The 20,799-nt window shown below is 38.5% G+C and overlaps 1 protein-coding gene across 1 annotated transcript in view; it reads left to right on the forward strand.

The window, feature by feature from the left end:
- LOC124616100 overlaps nt 1-20,799 on the forward strand; it is a 131,660-nt gene that overhangs the window by 40,372 nt on the left and 70,489 nt on the right. Inside the window, exons 7-9 of the mRNA XM_047144360.1 lie at nt 12,268-12,413; nt 18,501-18,904; nt 19,844-20,016. Of these exons, the coding sequence (XP_047000316.1) occupies nt 12,268-12,413; nt 18,501-18,904; nt 19,844-20,016 (723 nt within the window). The remainder of the gene's footprint in view (nt 1-12,267; nt 12,414-18,500; nt 18,905-19,843; nt 20,017-20,799) is intronic.

Raw genomic sequence — 20,799 nt, forward strand, 5'->3', positions numbered from 1 at the left:
TCTTTTGTTCAGTGGTGTCTCCTGTCAGCAAATTCTTCTTTGTGTAAAGAGCAAACTGTTTTCAAAATACTTTATCTCCCCCCACAGAACAAAATGCAGTTAAAACTTTGAATAGGTTTGCTGATTTTGCAATAAATATTTTGGACGCTGATCTATAATTTTTTTCATCTGTTATCATGCGGGGTTCAGCTATGAGAACAGCCGAGGAGAGATGTAAGGAACATCAGCGGCATCCCAGCCTAAAATAATCAAGCTAACCAGCTGTTGCTAACAACTGCCTTGAATATAATCATGTAATGGAATACGATGAGACAAGGGTCATGGTTCAAACACCAAGTTTCTGGGATGTCAATTTCAGTCATGCTTGGGGTCCAGCATTTAATTTATAAAAATATCACTGGCCATCAGATCCACCAGAGGTGATAAACACTGAGAATATTTGTATTTCATGGAATATGAGTGCGAGTTCTGAAAAACAAAAGAGCATCAAAGGGTGTAGTGGACATCAGAAATAAAACTCGGCTATAAATAGCTATGAGAGACTGACAATTGTTCACACTCGGATTCAAGTCCAGGCAGCAAGTACACATAACCATAAAACTTGCAGCAGCTGAAGAAGACGGCTGGATCACTCATTAAAATATTGTGCATAACATGGAAACAACTAGTCATAACATCTGGAAGCACACTATTAACCTCATTATAACTGAAAGTGATCTTTACTGTTTTCTAATCATGTGGAAAATTAACTGCAATAGATATTCTTGATAAATATAAGGTAAGGAGAGGTCAGTTGTGTTGTGTAGTCGACATAGAATCTAATGGGTATTTTGTAGAGGCATTATACTTACTCATTTTAGACAGAGAATTGTTTAGATTTCTTGAAATTCCTTCCTTTATGCTTCTTGATGATTTACTTCAACTGTTTTCCACGTGCGCATCTCTTTTTTAGTATTTCTAACATTTATATCATTATTTGTAAGAGTAGTGTATTACTGATTTCTAACAAGGAAATGTTAGTATTTTAATATACCTTATCAAACATTTTCTGCGTATTAAAATTCTCATCCATATTATGCTTCTGAAAATGTAGACTGGAATAATCTCTTTCAAATTCTGAAGGTGGCAGGGGTGAAATACAGGGAGTGAAAGGCTATTTACAATTTGTACAGAAACCAGATGGCAGTTATACAAGTTGAGGGGCATGAAAAAGAAGCAGTGGTTGGGAATGGAGTGAAACAGGGTTGTAGTTTATCCCTGATGTTATTCAATCTGTATATTGAGCAAGCAGTAAAGGAAACGAAAGAAAAATTTGGAGTAGGAATTAAAATCCATGGAGAAGAAATAAAAACTTTGAGGTTTGCTGATGACATTGTAATTCTGTCAAGACAGCAAAGGACCTGGAAGAGCAGTTGAATGATATGGTCAGTGTCTTGAAAGGAGGATATTAGATGAACATCAACAAAAGCAAAACGAGGATAATGGAATGTAGTCGATTTAAATCATGTGATGCTGAGGGAATTAGATTAGGAAATGAAGCACTTAAAGTAGTGGATGAGTTTTGCTATTTGGGGAGCAAAGTAACTGCTGAAGGTTTAAGTAGAGAGGATACAAAATGTAGACTGGCAATGGCAAGGAAAGCGTTTCTGAAGAAGAGAAATTTGTTAACATCATGTATAGATTTAAGTGTCAGGAAGTCTATTCTGAAACTATATGTATGTAGTGTAGCCCTATATGGAAGTGAAACATGAGAATAGAAGCTTTCAAAATGTGGTGCAACAGAAGAATGCTGAAGATTAGGTGGGTAGATCACGTAACTAATGAAGAGGTACTGAATAGAATTGGGGAGAAGAGAAATTTGTGGCACAACTTGACTAGAAGGGATCAGTCTATAGGACGTGTTCTGAGGCATCAAGGGATCACCAATTTAGTATTGGAGGGCAACATGGAGGGTAAAAATTGTAGAGGGAGACCAAGAGATGAATACACTAAGCAGATTCAAAAGGATGTAGGTTGGAGTAGGTACTGGGAGATGAAGAAGCTTGCACAGGATAGAGTAGCATAGAGAGCTGCAGCCAACCAATCTCTGGACTGAAGACCTCAACAACAATGACAACAAGCAGTCACTTACTTGCAGCTTATTCTTGGGTGGCATGAATCTGCCACTCCCCACCCCCACCCTCCCTCCCCCCTCCCTCCCTCTCTCCCTCCCTCCCACCTCCCCCCCATCCACCTCTCCCTTCCCCCCCTCTCTCTCTCCCTCCCCCTCCCTCTCTCTCACTTTCTTTCCAGCCAAGGATATTGCGAAAGTGTTAATTCGCTGTACTGTATGGTTACCTAGGTCCTTTGGGCAAGTTTAAGTGTGCCGTCATGCTTATCACGGTATCATCCAGTGCTCTAGATGTCTCCTCTTGTTGCTTTGCTGTCTCATTTGTACTGTAGACATAATTATGTGTGCTCTCATTCAGAGTTCAGATGCCTGTGTGTTAATGCACAATCAGTTATCTGTCCCTATCTGCATAGAATAGAATGTTGTGGGAACAGCCATATTGTATGTTGAGAAGTTACATTTAAACACCAATTTTCTTTCTCTAAACTACTATCTGTAGTATTATTTGCAGGAAATTATGCACAATCTCAAAACTGCATATGACACAGGATGTTTCCACCTATAAAAACACAAAAATGCTTGGGATGGAAAATACTGACAAGAAAAATGGTGAAAGAAATTAAGGGGCCGCAGTGTGTTGAGCAGATTAAAACTTTGCAACTGTTTAGACGTCTCATGTGCTACTGAGATCAGATGGGTTAGTGATTAAACAAGTGAAATTGTATAAACATTTCACTATTTGTCATGTGTTTTTAAAATGCTTGTGCATTTAGCGGGGTGAAAAAATATCAGTAGTAGTTTCATCTGTCACTGGTATAAGAAATATAGGTGCTGTGATGATTATAAACAGTCCAAGAATTGTACAACAAAGCATAGACTTTTATTTCAACCATAACAGAAAATGAGATACCAGAGATAAATCCAGTTATGTGTTGTTCCATGTTCAAGGCTTATCACACAGATATTAGTTGTTAAGAATTGGGGTCTGCAGAAGAAAGATGGAATTAAACTTATACTGTTATAAAACTCAATTAAAAATATACATGAAATAAGAAAGTTTTTAACTTCATCAGTTATGGGCCTGGATCACTAAGTGTAAAAGTATTGGTAAGAGTACCAATACTTACAATGTCTTACTTTCAAGCTTCTTTGACCAGTGGTCACAGGTGTTGGAGCAGCACCTTTTTTAGGATAGGTAGGACAGAATGAAGTCAAGTTCTGAGAGAAGTAAAGATTGAAACGAACCTTCAGTTTGAGAAAGAAATCAAACAGCATAATCCTGGCACATTGGATCAGCGAACACAGCTGGTTGGTTAAAAATTTGCAGCAATCAGCAGAAATTTTATTTCCACCCGATTTCATCTCAGTAAATGTGAAATGCCAACTATCTGTAGTGCATTAAAATATTCAAGGGCTTAGAAGTAAAATTAATGAACTACTTATGTGCATTGGTGAATTAGAGTCCTCAAACCCAGTTGATATAATCTGCCTCTCTGAACATCATGTGACCACTGGTATATAGATATGTTAAACCTTACAGAATTTAAGATAGCCTCGTACTTCTGTAGACAAAATCTGGAGAAAGGAGGAGTTGCCACATTTGTTAAAAACAGTTTTAAAGTTAAGAATATTGGCATTAATAAATTTTGCTTAGAGCAGCACTTTGAAGCATGTGCAACAGAGATAGGATTCCGTAATAGGTCCTTTATAATAGTGGCCGTATACGGAGCACCTTCAAGAAATTTCAACCCTATCTACAAACGTTCTTGAAGATTTACTATCTCATCTAAAATTAAAAAATAAAGAACTAGTGGTTGCTTGTGATTTTAATATAGATGTCCTGAAAAACACTGTCAGTGAACAGTTAATGAAATCAGTTACATTGTCATTCAATTTAATTTCTACTGTAAATTTTCCAACTAGGGTATACAAATGTTCTAAGACTGCCATTGATAGTATCTTTATAGACAATTCTAGGCAAGTAAGCCACATTACAAAACTAGTAGTAAATGGGCTATCTGACCATGACATGCAACACCTAACATTAAATTTTGAAAATTGTCAGGGTAAAACATCTATCAGAACTGAGTACAGAAGGCCAATAAAACAGTCAAAAACTGAGAAATTTAGGAGATTGCTCCAAGAAATTAATTGAATGGATGTTTACAGCATCCAAGACACAAATGGGAAATACAAAACATTCGTTAATAAAGTTAGCACCTTATTTTAAAATTGTTTTCCCCTGATGGTAACTCAAATTAAGCAGAAGTCTAATAAGAAACCATGGATCACACGAGGGATAAAGATATCATGTGAGGCAAAAAGGAAACTCTATCTGATATGTAGGGATACCTTTGATAGTAGCATTATAGCTCATTACAAAAATTACTGCAAAATATTGAAGAAGGTTATCCAGATATCTAAACACCTACATTATGAGAAGAAGATAAATACATCCAGCAATAAAATAAAAACAATATGGGAAATAGTTAAGTCAGAGACAGGTAGGACCAGAAATGAGGAGGAACAAATAGCTCTAAAAATAACTGAAACCCTGATAACAAATGTATGTTGTGTTACAAACCATCTAAACATGTATTTTATCTCTGTTACTGATAGCATGGGGTTGTCAGGTTCAGTAAATAATGCAATGGAATATCTGAGACCAGTGCACACACACAATCTCAATAAAATGGAATTGGCACTTACTTCACCCAAAGAAATAGAATCCATCATAAAGTTCTTGAAATCAAACATTCTAGTAGTTATGATAACTTATCAACATAGTTAATAAAAGAGTGCTCATGTGAGCTTAGTCATATTATTTTTGTAATCAATCACTTGTCACAGGAACATTCCTGGACTGGGTTAAATATGTTGAAGTTATACCTCTCCACAAGAAAGAGGACAAAGATATGCTGTCAAATTACTGACCGATCTCACTTTTGCCAGCTTTTTCAAAAATCTTTGAAATGGTTATGTTCAAGCTTCTACTTAAGGGGACCACACTGTGGTTCAGGTTGAAAAAATCAATTTTCGCTTTTCATCATATTTTGATAGATTAAAGTTTTATTTAAGTACTCTGAAAAGGATTTTGCTGAAAAAAATGTTTTTCGAGCATTTGAAGAGCATTTTCCTACCATGTGTGTTTATGTGCCACACCCATCCTTGGAATGCAATGGTCAGTATTCTTTTGTTTCTGCTGTTTGTAAACAACATGCTTTCAAACACGCGGTTAGTTTTGTTCAAGTGTGATTCCGAGTAGTTGTTATACTTTCGTTTGCAGTTCTTGTTTACGTGTGTTTTGTTGTGTTTATTGAAGATGACGAAATGTAAAGGCATTTTCAAGAAACGACAATCTAGAGGAAACACATTTAGAAAGCTTTCTGCACAAGAGGTTATGTCGCCTGGCAACGATATTTCTGATTGTAATTCTTCACCAAGTGCATCATCAAAGAAGCTCACAATTTCAAGAGAGTTACAATGACTTTACTGTAAGTGACAAGGCGTGCAGTAACATTACTATAAATTTGAGAATATTATCAGATGCAATTTCTAAATTTGTACAATGTAGATAGTGTGGTGAGTCACAGAGTGTGAAAATTTGTGAGAGTGCCAGTGGGAGAAAAGGCCTAGCAGTTGCTTTGGATTTAATTTGCACTAAATACTTAGCTGTGATTTCATTTATGAGTTCTTCAAAACCAGATGCAAGTGGCCCTTGTTAAATCAATACTAGATTAGTTTATGCCGTAAAATCCATTGGCAAGGGCATGGCTGCAAGGAGAACATTTTGTTCAGTGATGAACTTACATCAACCACCAAATAAATTTGAAAAACTGACTTCAATATTAGAGAAAGCCGTATGTGAGGTCAGTGAGGAAAGCATGGAACTAGCTGCTAGGGAAGCAGTGGAAGAAAATCATGGATGTTCAGATATTGCAGTTGCACGTGATGGAAGTTGGCATAAAAGAGGGCATACTTCTCTGAATGGAGTAGTGACTGCCACAAGTGTAGACACCGGTAAAGTGTTAGATGTGGAGATAATGTATAAATATTCCAAGTGTTGTAAAGTCAATGAACATAAAGAACACAACTGTGTGACTAATTTTAGAGGAACAAGTGGTGTTATGGAAGTTCATGTAGTACAACAAATATTTCATTGCTCCATAGAAACAAGAGGCATATGGTACACCAAATATTTGGGCGATGGTGACAGTAAGGCATACAATAATGTGGTGAACTCTAAGCCATTATTAGCAAAATAGAATGTGCAGGCCATGTTAAAAAACGTTTGGAATAAGGCTGAGAAAACTAACTGTTGATACGAGAGGAAAAAATTAAGAAGATGGAATATTGTTGACCGGGCAGGGTCAGTTAACTAAAACTGAAATAGAAAACTTGCGGGTATACTACAGGAAGGCAATTAGGAGAAATAAAGAAAATCTGGAGGCAAGAAGAGAGATGTTTGGGCCATATTCTTCCCTTAGTCCTGTACTGATGATAAGCCATGCCGTGGATTGTGTCCATCGGGAGAAAATTCGTGGTGCAAATACAATAGGGCTCAGGCAACTGGAGAATCTTATTCTCACCAGCATTCTCTTCCTGCTACTGCTATTTCAACAATTAAACCTATTTTAAGAGGCTTGGCTCATCCTGACCTTCTAAGGAAATGTCTGCATGGGCAGACACAGAACCCAAATGAATGTTTCAACAGCATAATTTGGAACCGCCTTTCTAAAACTGTATTTGTAGGCATGTATACAATGAAACTAGAAGTTCATGACACTGTTATTACATTCAATTGTGGTAATATTGGAAAGTATTGGGTACTGAAAAAGCTGGGAATTAATCCTGGTGAAAATATGGTCACTGGGCTGCAACATTGCGATAAAATGAGGATAGCCAATGCAGACAGGTCTGCATCTAATATGGCCAAGAAAGCAAGACAAACATCCAGGAAGGTGAAAAACAAGCTGGGAGACATGCCAGAGGCCAAAGAAGGGCCATCATATGCAGCAGGACAGTTTTAATTAACTGTAAGTAACAAATTTCAAAAGTTTTTTCTTTAAAGTCAATTTCTCGCAAACCAAAATTTTCACTACATACGCCCCATTATATCAGAAACTATCATAGATAAATGAATGAAATTTTCAGAGACTCTGCATAACATAAAAAGCCACCTCTGGTACTACATTCATTAATATTCCCCCATCAGGAAGTTCACAAAAAATATTTACTGCAGAAAAAACTTAATATTTTTTGTTGTTGAATTTAAAAAAGTATTTCTTAGAAACTATTTAATGGATAAAGTAGATTTTAGTACAGTTGAATCTATTAGCATCATGTAACATACAGTAAAAATATTAAGGTCCTGCATCAAATACTTGCCTAAATTAACATGGGTTAGATAGGCAGGGTGTGGTCCCCGTAAGCACCTTAGTGAAAATAACATACTGTCAAAGTCACAGTTTGGGTTTATTAAGGGTTCTGATATTGAGAAGGCTATTTACACTTACAGTGAAAATGTCCTTAATTCATTAGACAACAAATTAGAGGATACTGGCATATTCTGTGACCTGTCAAAGGCTTTTGACTGTGTGAATCACAATATACTTTTAAGTAAATTAAAATATTATGGCATCACTGGTAGTGCTGCAAAGTGGTTTCAGTCATATTTTACTAATAGAGAATGAAGAGTGTCATTACGTAACACTTTAGCAGTAGGCAATCAGACATCATCTGACTGGGAAGAAATTAGATGTGGTGTTCCTCAAGCTTCCATACGAGGTCCACTACTTTTTCTTGTGTATATTAATGATCTGTCATCTGTTACATTACCAGATGCCAAGTTTGTCTTATTTGCAGATGATACAAACATTGCAATAAATAGTAAATCAAATATAAATTTAGAAAGGGAAGCTAATCAAATTTTTACTGACATTAATAAGTGGTTCATAGCCAATTCACTGTCATTAAACTTTTAAGAGACCCACTATATGCAGTTCAGAACTTCCAAGAGATTTCTGTCTAGTATGTGTATAAAATATGATGACATGGACATGGACATAGGAGAAGTTGAGAGTGTAAAATTCCTGGGATTACAACTTGATAATAAATTCAATTGGGAGTGACATACTAACGAAGTGCTAAAGTGCCTAAACATGTCTGTTTGTGCAATGCGAATGATGTCAGACATAGGAATATAAATATGAAAAAACTGGCATATTTTGCTTATTTTCACTCCATTATGTCATATGGTATCATATTTTGGGGTAACTCCACAACCAGAGAAAAAATTTTTAGAGTACAGAAGCGTATAATAAGAGTAATGTGTAGTGTAAATCCAAGAACATCATGTCGAAACCTATTCAAAGAATTGGGCAAACTAACCAGAGCTTCTCAGTATATTTTTTCCTTAATGAAGTTTGTTGTAAATAATACATCTCTTTTTACAACTAACTGCTTAATACACAGTATCAATACTAGGAATAAGAACAATATACATAAAGATTTAAAAGCAACGCATATTTTCAATAAGTTACTAGAGTTTAGTTTCAGACAAGGCACAATTTAAACATAATTTAAAAGAACTTTTGGTGACCTCCTCCTTCTATTCCATCCATGAATTTCTCAACAAGTGCATTGGACCATTTGAATGAAAATTTATTATACTTTAATTTTTGACAATACTTGGTTATAACAGCCAAGTAACTGTCTACTGTGTGAATGATGGATGTATGGAAAGCAGATGTAAGTCTTAAGTCTGTAAATAGTGGAGGGTTAATTTTAAGTCTTGTACATAATTTGACTGTTCTTAACTGAGGATCATTGAAATGAATAATTTACTTTAATTTTTGACAATACTTGGTTGTAATACCCAAGTAACTAGCTACTGTGTTAATGTTGGATTTAATGAATGCAGATGTAAGTATTAAACCTGTAAATATTAGAAGTTTAATTTTAATTCATGTACATAATTTACCATTTATTGACTGAGGATCATTAAGATTAATGAAACTCAAGTTTTTCTAATTACATTTTTGTAATGTGTTTATCTGACATGTTCCACACCCAGAAGGATCCCCTCTTTTGTCGATCTATGGAATGAATAATTAATCTAATCTCCAGACAAATTAGTGTGCCAACAAACACAAATATTGGGCATATGAGTTTTTACAATATACATTTCTTACACAGATCACAAAAATTTAAATATAGTGCATATATTGTCTCACTTAAATAAATATACCTTTATTTTTGATACAGCTTAACATAATGTTAAAACACTTTGTTTGTTTATTGCAAATTATTATCTTAATACATTAAGTTTTAAAAGGTTGGACATTGAAGCATGTACAGATTTCTTTCATAAATTATTTATCAAAAATTAAATAAAAACTAGTAACCAAATATCACTAAATTAAATAAAGCTCAGTCGCAGACAATCATTTGTTTATAATGCACATAAATTTAGTTGAAACCCATTTATAGGCCACCAAACAGAACAGCTGAAGCTGTGTCATCATCTTGTTTCCACAGTGTACATATTACAGATGGACAGTCTGCCCTCTTGTTTCTAAGTACTCAGTAGTGTAAGGAACAAGTAACGTATGAAGCCACCCGAACTAGTTTGTGCACTCCTTGGATATCATGCATGCCTCAAGGCATGGAACCTGTGGGTTTAAGCCCCAGTTTAAAATGGGTACTGGTTTTAAATGTGCTGTTACTGTGAAAATGGTCTGGACATGCAAAAATTGAACAAATGTGTGGTATGTGTAAACACCGCCATGAAAGAAATATATTGATACAGTGGACAATTAATATGAACATGTATCGCGCACCAAGAAAAGGTCACTGAGTTATTTTCATATGTCACCAATAGGTAGTACATCTGTACCTGATAAAGCTGAGGTCAAGTCATTCACATCCAGCGAATTTACGAGGGTATTTCGGAAAGTAAAGATACACTGTACACCAGAGGAACAGAAGAGTTTTGGCGAGCAAGTTGGCAACACTGGTGTTAACCTTGAACCGTTAGCTTTCTCCTCGCAGTCGTTCGGCAGTTGAACGTTGCTTCTGATTGGAGTAGGTCGTGTTTAAAATGGCTGCGCCAATTCAGAATCCCGCCAAATGCGAAGTGCGCTCCTTCATACGTTTTCTTCATCCAAAAGGTCTGCGGATATTCACAAAGAAATTGTTTCTGTTTATGGGAACATTATGAATCAACAAAATTTAACGAAATGGTGTCGTCATTTCTCTGAAGGTAGGACCGATGTTCATGATGAGCAAACAACAGGTCAGCCATCTGGGATCTCTGATGCCCTTCTTCGGAGAACGGAGGAAGCAATTCATGCGAATAGATGTCTCACATTGAAATAATTGCTTCAGATCATACTGGAGGTGTCAATGACAACTCTTTATGACATTGTAATTGTTAAGTTAGGGTACAGGAAATTGTGTGTGCGCTGGGTTCCAAAACTGTTAACGGAAGAACACAAAAAGAAAAGGATGGGCTTTGCACTCGACTTCCTCACACGCTATGCTGAAGCAGGTTATGAGTTCCTTGATCACATTGTGACAGGTGACGAGACGTGGGTTTATCACCACACACCTGAATCCAAGCAACAATCAATGCAATGGCGCCGTTTGAATTCACCAAAAGCCAAGAAACGTCGATTTCAGTGAAGAAAATCATGGCTTCTGTTTTTTGGGACAGACAAGGCATTCTTCTGTTGGAATTTATGCGTCCTGGAACGACAATTAATGCTGCTTCATATTGCCAGACTTTGAAACATCTTCGAAGGGCAGTTCAAAACAAATGTAGGGGAATGTTGACAAGTGGAGTCCGCTTGGTTCATGACAACGTTTGGCCTCACACAGCGCTCGTAACCAAAGCACTACTCAAACAATTCAAACGGGACGTATTGGACCATCCGTCATACAGCCCGGACCTTGCGCCCACCGACTTCCATGTATTCCGTTACCTGAAGTCACATCTTGGTGGAAAATCATTCCACGACGATGAAGAAATCAAAGATGAAGTTGAAATGTGGTTCCGACAACAGGCAGCAACCTTCTATGACTGTGGGATACAAAAGCTTGTGCACCAACTTAACAGATATTTGGATAACGGGGCTGATTATGTCAAAAAATAACAAATAATCCAGTTAATAAGATGTAACTGACGTTTTCTAAATAAATGTTCTATTTAAGGACTGCGAGCCATTGTATCTTTACTTTTTGAAATGCCCTCGTATTTCGAGAAGAGAAGTTACCCAACTTGTTGCAGGATAAGGATTCAACAAAATTGGAATGAACAAGTTATCACTATGGCTTGAATTGGATTGTATTAAAGCACTACCACAAACCATCAAGATATTTTACTCATCTGTATGTGACAAAACAGTATACTTTGGATGACACAGAGTGTAAAGTAAACTATAGTATAACTTCTAGTCAGTAATGAAATGTTACATGTTTCACATCAAATAGTACTGTGTGTTGAAGTTTTACTATTTTATCCCCATTAACCTCTCTCATCTCTCAAAAGATTTTAGTATGGTTGCTAAAAATCTAGTTGTCATGTACCCAAATTAATACATTATATCATCAAATAGTATCCCATAATGGGTTATCAAAATGTAAGCATAATTTAATAGATTTATTCACATTTTACTACAGTGCAAGGTACATGTAGAGCAGCAGGTGCTATGAATGGTTAACCAAAAAGGAATGCTAATTTAGAATCCAAAGAGCTTTGTCACTTTATTGTGGCCCTCTAAAATTGTGTCAGAACTATTGGTGGATTAAAATTCATAATTCTGCTCAGTTGTGATATGCATTTAATACATCTGTGCAGTGGTACATCTCTTCAGAATATTCAAGGCCATAAACTATAAGAATCAAAATAACTTCCACAGTAACACTATTTATTTTGCCCCAGCAGTAACAAAACTCTGAGAAACTCAGCATTACAGAAATACTCAGCACATGCAGGTTCCACTGGCAGTTCTTCTGTAGCTGTCCATCGAGATGTGAGCCAGTGTGTAGCAAATGTGTCTGTAGCAGACAAAGTGTCAATTACTTTTCCTCATCTTTGTATTTACAGCCTGGAATTTTGATTATTGTAATACAAGTTTATGTATTTTATTTTACAGGACAAAGATTATTTTGAACTTCAGCCAAGACAAAGTGCACTTTTCTCAGATACCTGTTCTTCACAGATGTTCGCTCATACATTACTTTCATCAACACCAGCTCGAAAATCTATTTTTCATTTGGCAAATAGCAACAGGACAAAAAGGTAATAGTTTATTTTTAAGTAATGTCAACTCCAAGTTGAAATACCAACAATACGAATTGCTACTCATAGCTTATGACCAAATCCTTCTTCAGCAAAGAAAACACACACACACACACACACACACACACACACACACACACACACACACACACACGTATACATGAGTGCTACTCATAGCTTATGACCAAATCCTTCTTCAGCAAAGAAAACACACACACAAACACACACACACACACACACACACACACACACACACACACACACACACACACACGTATACATGAGTGCTACTACTAGCATCTCAGACCAGAATGTGACTGTCGTGCTGATAGCAGTCTGGAGTGGGATGGGGAATGGGGAGAGATAGTGGGGTATTGTTGTGAGGAGACGACAGTGCTGCCTGGCAGGGCCCAAAGGGGCTGGTGAGCTTGCCAGGTGCAGCAGAGCATGGTGGGCTGTTGGGTAAAGAACAGGGAGCAGAAAAGGAAAGAATGGGAAAGGATGGGTGGGTGCATGAGCAGATGGTGGCACACAGTGAGGGCAAGAGCACGTGAAGGAAGGAGGTGACAGGATAGAGGGGGTGGAAACAGTTGAGCGGCGGGTGTGGTGACAGTAGGTTACCATAGGTTGAGATCAGGATAATTTTGGGAGTGCCATGTGTGCTGTGAGGATAACTTCCATTTGTGCAATTCAAAAAAGCTGGTGTTGGAGGGGAGGATCCAGATGGCCGAGGTTGTGAATCAGCCATTGAAATCAAGCATGTTATGTTCAGCTGCATATTGTGCCACGGGGTGATTTACTTCACTCTTGACCACAGTTGTTTGGCAGTGGCCATTCATCTGGGTGGACAGCTGCTTGGTAGTCACAACAATATAATAAGCTACACCTGACTATCCTAACACATAACTACTTCTCCTTTGAAGGGAAGGTCAAAGCTGTGGCACAGTCATGGGCTCCCGCACTGCACCCTCCTATACCAACCTGTTTATTGGTCATCTAGAGGATATCTTCCTACCCTCCCAAACCCCTTGTCTGGTTGAGGTTCATTGATGATATCTTCATGATCTGGACTCAGATCTAAGACAGCCTATACTCATTCCTTTGCAACCTCAATAACTTCTCTCCAATCTGTTTCACCTGGTCCTCCTCAACCCAGTGTGCCACCTGTCTGGACTTTGACCTCCTCCTCTGCGATGGCTCCGTCACCCAACAGTACCTGCATTTTAACAAGTGCCATCCCTTCCACACCAAACAGTCGCTCCCATACTGGCTGGCCACTCCCCTTTCCCAATATGCTGAGTGTCTCACCAAGACCTTCATAGGCAGGTGCTGTTCTCCAGACCTAGACTGCAAATATATTTTGTGTACAATTCCCCACACACACCCCAATCCTCCCACCATCCTCAAGAGCCAGCTACAATAGAGTGTGCCCTTTGTCACCCACTGCCATCCTGGTCTGAAATAGCTGAACCATGTCCTTCTTCAGCACTTTGACTGTCTATCATCATGCCCTGAGATGAGGGACATAGCACCCAAGTTCCCACCATTCCTAAAGTCGTGTTCTGTCACCCACTCAACCTCCACAACATCCTACTCCTCTCACCCCCTTACCACAGAGATCATATCCCTGTGGAAGACCCAGGTGACCTGCCAAATGCACCCACCCGACTCTTCCTACTCCAGTCCTGTCACAGGTGTATCCTACCAGTCAGAGCACAGGCTACCTGTGAAAACAGCCATGTTAAATACCAGCTCTGCTGCAACCATTGCACAGCTTTTTATATTGGTATGACTACCAACGAAATGTTCACCTGGGTGATCACCCATCACCAAACTGTGACCAAGAGTGAAGTAGACCACACAGTGGCACAATTTGCAACTGAAAGTAACATGCATTACCTCTGTGGCTGCTTCAAAACCCAAGCCATCTGTACCCTCCTCTCCACCAACAGCTTTTCTGAACTGCATAGATGGCAGTTATCCTGACAATTCACTCTCTCCTTGCAAAATTATCCAGGTCTCAATCTGATGCAACCTACAGTCCCCACATCCCCCATCCAACAGTTTCTGCCCCCTCTGTCCTCTCATCTAGCCCTTTCACATCCCCTCAGCCTCACTATTTGCTTCCGTCCCCACACCCCCTCACCCCAATCCTTTCATCTTCCATGATCACCTCCTTTCCCGCTCCTTGTTTTTTTCCTCCACACCTCAGTTTGCGGCACTGTGCCTGGCAGTCTCATGAGACTGCCATCTAGTCCCTGCACACCCCATGAGACAGCATTCTTGTCTCCCCCCTCCCCCTCCTGTACCCTGCTATCCCTCTCCTTTCCCCACCCCAACCTAGGTTTCTATACAAGTGGCAGTAGCATTCCAGTCCACTCTGCTGGTGGTAGCAGTCATGTGCAAATGAGATGTGCTTGCTTGTGTGAATATATGTGTGTGTGTAGGCTTTGGCCATAAGCCATAATGTGTAACAGTCTTTTCATTGTGTCTTTCTGCAATTCAACGAGTAATCTTTACAGTGAGTAGCAGTCTATCCTTTCCCTAATATGGTTGATTATTTACTTTTAGATAGCTTAAAGACCCTCATTTACTATAAACTCCTCTGATAGGAACAAGATAATGACTAAAAAAGATCAACGATGATTTCCATATTGACCTTTGTTCTATCTCTGCTGTTTGTATTCTATCTAGAATACAGTATATTCCATTGTCATATTCCCAGTTTTGTGTAAACTTTTTTTTATATTTACAAGTTATTGCCTTTTTATAATTTCTTTTCCCCCTCAGTTTGCGAAAACCACTGTAACAAGTGATAATGTATGGAAAGTTCTCGTTGAAAATTATGAATTATTTAAGAATAAAGGAGACAACTCACCGAAAGGCAGAAGCACTGTGTGCTCAATAGGTTCATAAACAAAAGGTGTAGAGCTTGGCTAGCTTTTATAATGCAGTTTCTTTTTTTTAGTTGTAGGAACACACACACACACACACACACACACACACACACACACACACACACACACACACACCTCTCTGTCTCCGTGCATTGTGCTCAGTCCACTGCCAGATGTTTATGGGCCCTCAGTAAGTGTTCTGGGAGGGGGGGGGGGGAGGGGGGACTTGTAGAAGAGTGAGAGCTGTCTGTGGGCTAGCTGGGGGGGCAGGTGGCAGGTGGCTGGGCACGCGATTTCATTCCCACATGCTGCTAGATGCTTTTCCCCAAACCCCTCCCTGCCTTCCTCCTCTCTCTGGCCTTCACCTCACCCCATCTAACCCCAGCACACTCACCATGGGCCAGTAAAGAGTTGACAGTTGACTGAGTACAATGTAGGGAGACAGGTGTGTGCCTGTCTGTGTGCATGTTTTTCCTAGAGCTAGAAAAAGGAAGTGCATTCCGAAAGGTAGCCAAACTCTGTACCTTTTGTTTCTGTGTCTGTCGATGACACAGTACTTCTGCCTGTTGGTGAGTCGTCTCCTTTATTCCTAAATAAATTGTTACAAGTGAATTCTTTTGATTCATTGCAGACCCTATATCTTCTACTTTATTGTAAGAATTCAATAGATTCACAGGTTCGATGTGATCAATGTTTTTTGTACAAGGTTTAGTAATAAAGCTTTAATTACCATATAAAAAAGTTGTTGTTGTTGTAGTGGTCTTCAGTCCTGAGACTGGTTGGATGTAGCTCTCCATGCTACTCAATCCTGTGCAAGCTTCTTCATCTCCCAGTACCTACTGCAGCCTACATCCCTCTGAATCTGTTTAGTGTATTCATCTCTTGGTCTCCCTCTACAATTTTTACCCTCCACGCTGCCCTCCAGTACTAAATTGGTGATCCCTTGATGCCTCAGAACATGTCCTATCAACCAATCCCTTCTTCTAGTCAAGTTGTGCTACAAACTCCTCTTCGCCCCAATTCTATTCAATACCTCCTCATTAGTTACGTAATCTACCCATCTAATCTTCAGCATTCTTCTGTAGCACCACATTTCTAAAGCTTCTATTCTCTTCTTGTCTAAACTATTTATCATCCATGTTTCACTTCCATACATGGCTACACTCCATACAAATACTTTCAGAAACGACTTCCTGACACTTAAATCTGTACTTGATGTTAACAAATTTCTCTTCTTCAGAAATGCTTTCCTTGTCATTGCCAGTCTACATTTTATATCCTCTCTACTTCGACCATCATCAGTTATTTTGCTCCCCAAATAGCAAAACTCTTTTACTACTGTAAGTGTCTCATTTCCTATCTAATTCCCTCAGCATCACCCGACTTAATTCGACCACGTTCCATTATCCTCGTTTTGCTTTTGTTGATGTTCATCTTATACCCTCCTTTCAAGACACTGTCCAGTCCGCTCAACTGCTCTTCCAAGGCCTTTGCTGTCTCTGACAGAATTACAATGTCATGGGCGAACCTCAAAGTTTTTATTTCTTCTCCATGGATTTTAATACCTACTCCGAACTTTTCTTTTGTTTCCTTTACTGCTTGCTCAATATACTGATTGAATAGCATCAAGGAGAGGGTACAACCCTGTCTCACTCCCTTCCCAACCACTGCTTCCCTTTCATGTCCCTCAACTCTTATAACTGCCATCTGGTATCTGTACAAATTGTAAATAGCTTTTCACTCCCTGTGATTTACCCCTGCCACCTTCAGAATTTGAAAGAGAGTATTGAGTATTCCAGTCAACTTTGTCAAAAGCTTTTCTAAGTCAGCAAATGCTAGAAACGTAGGTTTGCCTTTCCTTAATCTTTCTTATAATATAAGTCGTAGGGTCATTATTGCCTCACGTGTTCCAACATTTCTACGGAATCCAAACTGATCTTCCCCGAGGTCGGCTTCTACCAGTTTTTCCATTTGTTTGTAAAGAATTTGCGTTAGTATTTTGCAGCTGTGACTTATTAAACTGATAGTTCGGTAATTTTCACATCTGTCAGCACCTGCTTTCCTTGGGATTGGAATTATTATATTCTTCTTGAAGTCTGAGGGTATTTCGCCTGTCTCATACATCTTGTTCACCAGATGGTAGAGTTTTTAGTTGAATTATGAGACAGAATTGCTGATCAATACTTATCTTCAGTAGATGTAATACCTGCACTGCAGATAAGTACAGACAAAAGTACACAAATCTATCCTAATTTTGGGAACTAAAGTTTCTTCCTTGGGGAAGACAGAAGGACAGGTTAGGGAAAGATAAAAAGGAAGGGCAGGTTTCTCGGACCCAAAGATGAGAGGCACCCAATTGTTTGTTACTCCCCACAGTCTCAAAACAGGAAAGCTAGGAGAGTGTTGTATATTTGGCACTGCTGATATTCCACCTCCTGTGAGAATCGACTAACAATTCTGTTTCTTAGTTTGTTTTCTTATGTCAATTTTCCTTTTGATGTAATTAATTTTCGTCTGTTTACAGATATGAACCTGCTGACTTGGCACACATTGAAATTCCCCCAACACAAAACCACAGCACGCCACTGGAGGCGCAACTATTAATGGAATGAAAATTGGCTTTGCCATTTCATTTTAGCTCTTCTACCAGGAGGCTGTGGTATTGTGGTGCAGGGATGTCAGTGTGTACCATGACTGCAGAGATTTACTTACGAACAAATAAAAATTTAAATACATAATATTTTTTAAAACTAAAGAGGGAGCAGCACTTGTGAGGGAGATGACCATTCCCAGAAGTATGCTCCAACTTCCATACAGGAACACTAGGAGTAGGTTTCCCATCTGTCAGTACAGCGTAGTAGGCTGTGATTTGTGTAGATTTTTTGTGTGTGTTCATTAGGTTAGTTGTATTAGTTCTTAATTTATATTTTTCATGTAGTGTTAATATGTTTAGTGAAAACACATGCCTGTGTCACCAATTATTTAAAATATGCACTGCAAATGGGCCAGAATAGCTTTGAGAAACAGCCTGTAGATGCTCCTTGATTTGTAGCCAGTAGTACAAACTGATGAGCGTCCTCAAATATTTAAGTTGAGTATTCAAGGTTTATTATTAGTTCTCAAAATTTATACACATTTATGTTTTATGCATTATAAAATTTTAATATAAATGTCTCTCTCTTGTTCATAGCATTGGAAATCCCCCCATTCATGCAAGAACTAGTGAAGAAAAAGAACTGAGAAATATGGCAGAAGAAATTCAGCAAGAGGCAAATTTTACATCACATCCAGTCAGTGAAAGCAAAGAGTTACTGAATCCATTAAAGGATGTAGCATATATTAATAAATCACATGCTGTCAGTGAGGTACAAAATATCTGCCCTATTACAGAGCAACGGCATAACTCTCAGAGCAGAGAATTATGTCTAGGACATTCCTATAGAGACGTCAGAGATGACATAAATCCATTTGATGATGTCTTGATCAGCCAGCTTTTACAGTACTCTGGCTTTGTGGAGAGAAATAAGGGAGGCTGGATAAAAGTTCTATGCAAACCCACCCCTCGGATAAGGCTTCCATTTACACTTAAAATCGGTAAGTTTTGTAAAGTATAAAAGTTCACGTCCTATTTTTTTATTCCACTCAGTGTCTTGTCTATCAGTCCAACTGCGTTCTAACAGTCATTATTTCAAAAACTAACTGTTCATTAGTGCTAATAATTCTTGTCAAAAGTTTCAGCACAATGTTTGGTGAACTTATTAGATGTGACAAATGGTATATGAAGTCTCTCAAAGAATTACCACATTTACTGGCATAATTCTGTTACCTTTTTAAAGATTATGTCGGTTTTGCAATCTCACCGAAATGTGAAAATATGTGAGTTTCATACTACTGCACCCTTTTCATGGTAATAGTCGACAGAATTCATGAAACAAACTTGCTGGTCTATTATTGTCAGCTTACATGGCTCTGAATGCATTTCTCTCCAGGTGGGCCACTACTTTCAGGCTACTACACCACTTCCTTGAATGCTTTGCCCACAATTAGGGGGAAAGAAGAAAGAGAACAGTATTTCTCACAGAGGCTTATTAAGATAAGTAGGTCATCCTTTGAAATATTGTTCAGAAAAATGTAAACACCAGCTATGCTAGACATCTGGAAATATATCTTTTAATATTATCCTATTTGAAACAAAAAGTGCCTAACATACTAACTACTGAAAAGAGAGAAAATATGACTGGCAGAGCCTGAACTGAATAACAGTCACAGACACTAGATTTGGAACCTTCATTAGGAGACACAGAAACAAGAACATGTTTTACTGCTCTTATAAAAACCATCTTTAACTTTCTTCCTGGAATTGACATGAATCAGTCAAGAATGAAGCATTATCTGCTGAAGCTGATTATTCATATTTCAAAACTGAATCTGAAAATTTCGCAAGACTGTACACTTAAATGTAAACATGCAGCGAACTACATGTATGTTATCTTTTCTTTCTCCGTTGTAATACTTGTCATCTCCGATTTTCAGATAATGATATTTATCAAGTGATAAAAGAGATAGGAAAAGGTTCTTATGCTCGAATACTGTGTGCAACTGATAATTATGGTGAAAGAGTAGCTCTGAAGGTTCAGAAGCCATCCTGGCTTTGGGAAGCCTATATTGAAGACCAAATTCAGCATCGTATAAAAGGCAAAAATCTGGTAAGAAGAAGCGGTTTCCTTGCATTTATGTTATCTTAATAGCTGTCCTTATGATATGCTCACACTGAGTGGCTTGTTCAATTTGTAATTACGTTTGAAATATTTCAGTCCAATGATTTGCATTTATTGATAAAACCTATTACAGTTGTTTGCACATATGCATAAACCAGATTCTCAGTAACTGAAGTAATGCTTCGGTGCCAGAGTGTAGCTTAAAGAGAAAGGCAGGTGTGCCTTATCACAGATATTATCATAAAAATATTGAAAATATTTGAAAGTAAACAATAGATGAAGACCTGTCTTGTGTAGTGCTCTTGCCCTTCTTTTAAGACCCCCCTGTGCTGGCAGGTTCGCGGCATTGGATCTTGTCTGTTTTGCAGTGCGTAAACACCTGAGTTATTTGTGACCTGAGGCTTTCCCGGCAAATGTGCTGTATCCAAGGTTCTCGGGTGTCCATCCGGATCCGGATGTGCACACCCTATCTGGAACTCGACAGACTTCATTGGCCGCCTGAAGGAGATGACAGTACAAGAATCCATCATGGTCAGCTTCGAAGTCGTCTCATTCACATGTGTCCCGCTGGAAGATTCTCTCCACTTAATCAGTGAGAAATTCGGGCCTGAACTGACACAACTGTTCAGGCATGTGTTAACATCTACGTACTTTGTCTTCAATGGTCAATACTACGAGCAGATCGAAGGAGTAGCCGTGGGGAGCCCGCTCTCCCCAGTGGTGGCCTACCTGTTCATGGAGAGTTTCGAAGAGGAAGCACTGGAAGCTGCC

The sequence above is a fragment of the Schistocerca americana genome, chromosome 5 (assembly GCF_021461395.2).
Source record: "Schistocerca americana isolate TAMUIC-IGC-003095 chromosome 5, iqSchAmer2.1, whole genome shotgun sequence".
In the NCBI taxonomy this organism is placed as follows: domain Eukaryota; kingdom Metazoa; phylum Arthropoda; class Insecta; order Orthoptera; family Acrididae; genus Schistocerca; species Schistocerca americana.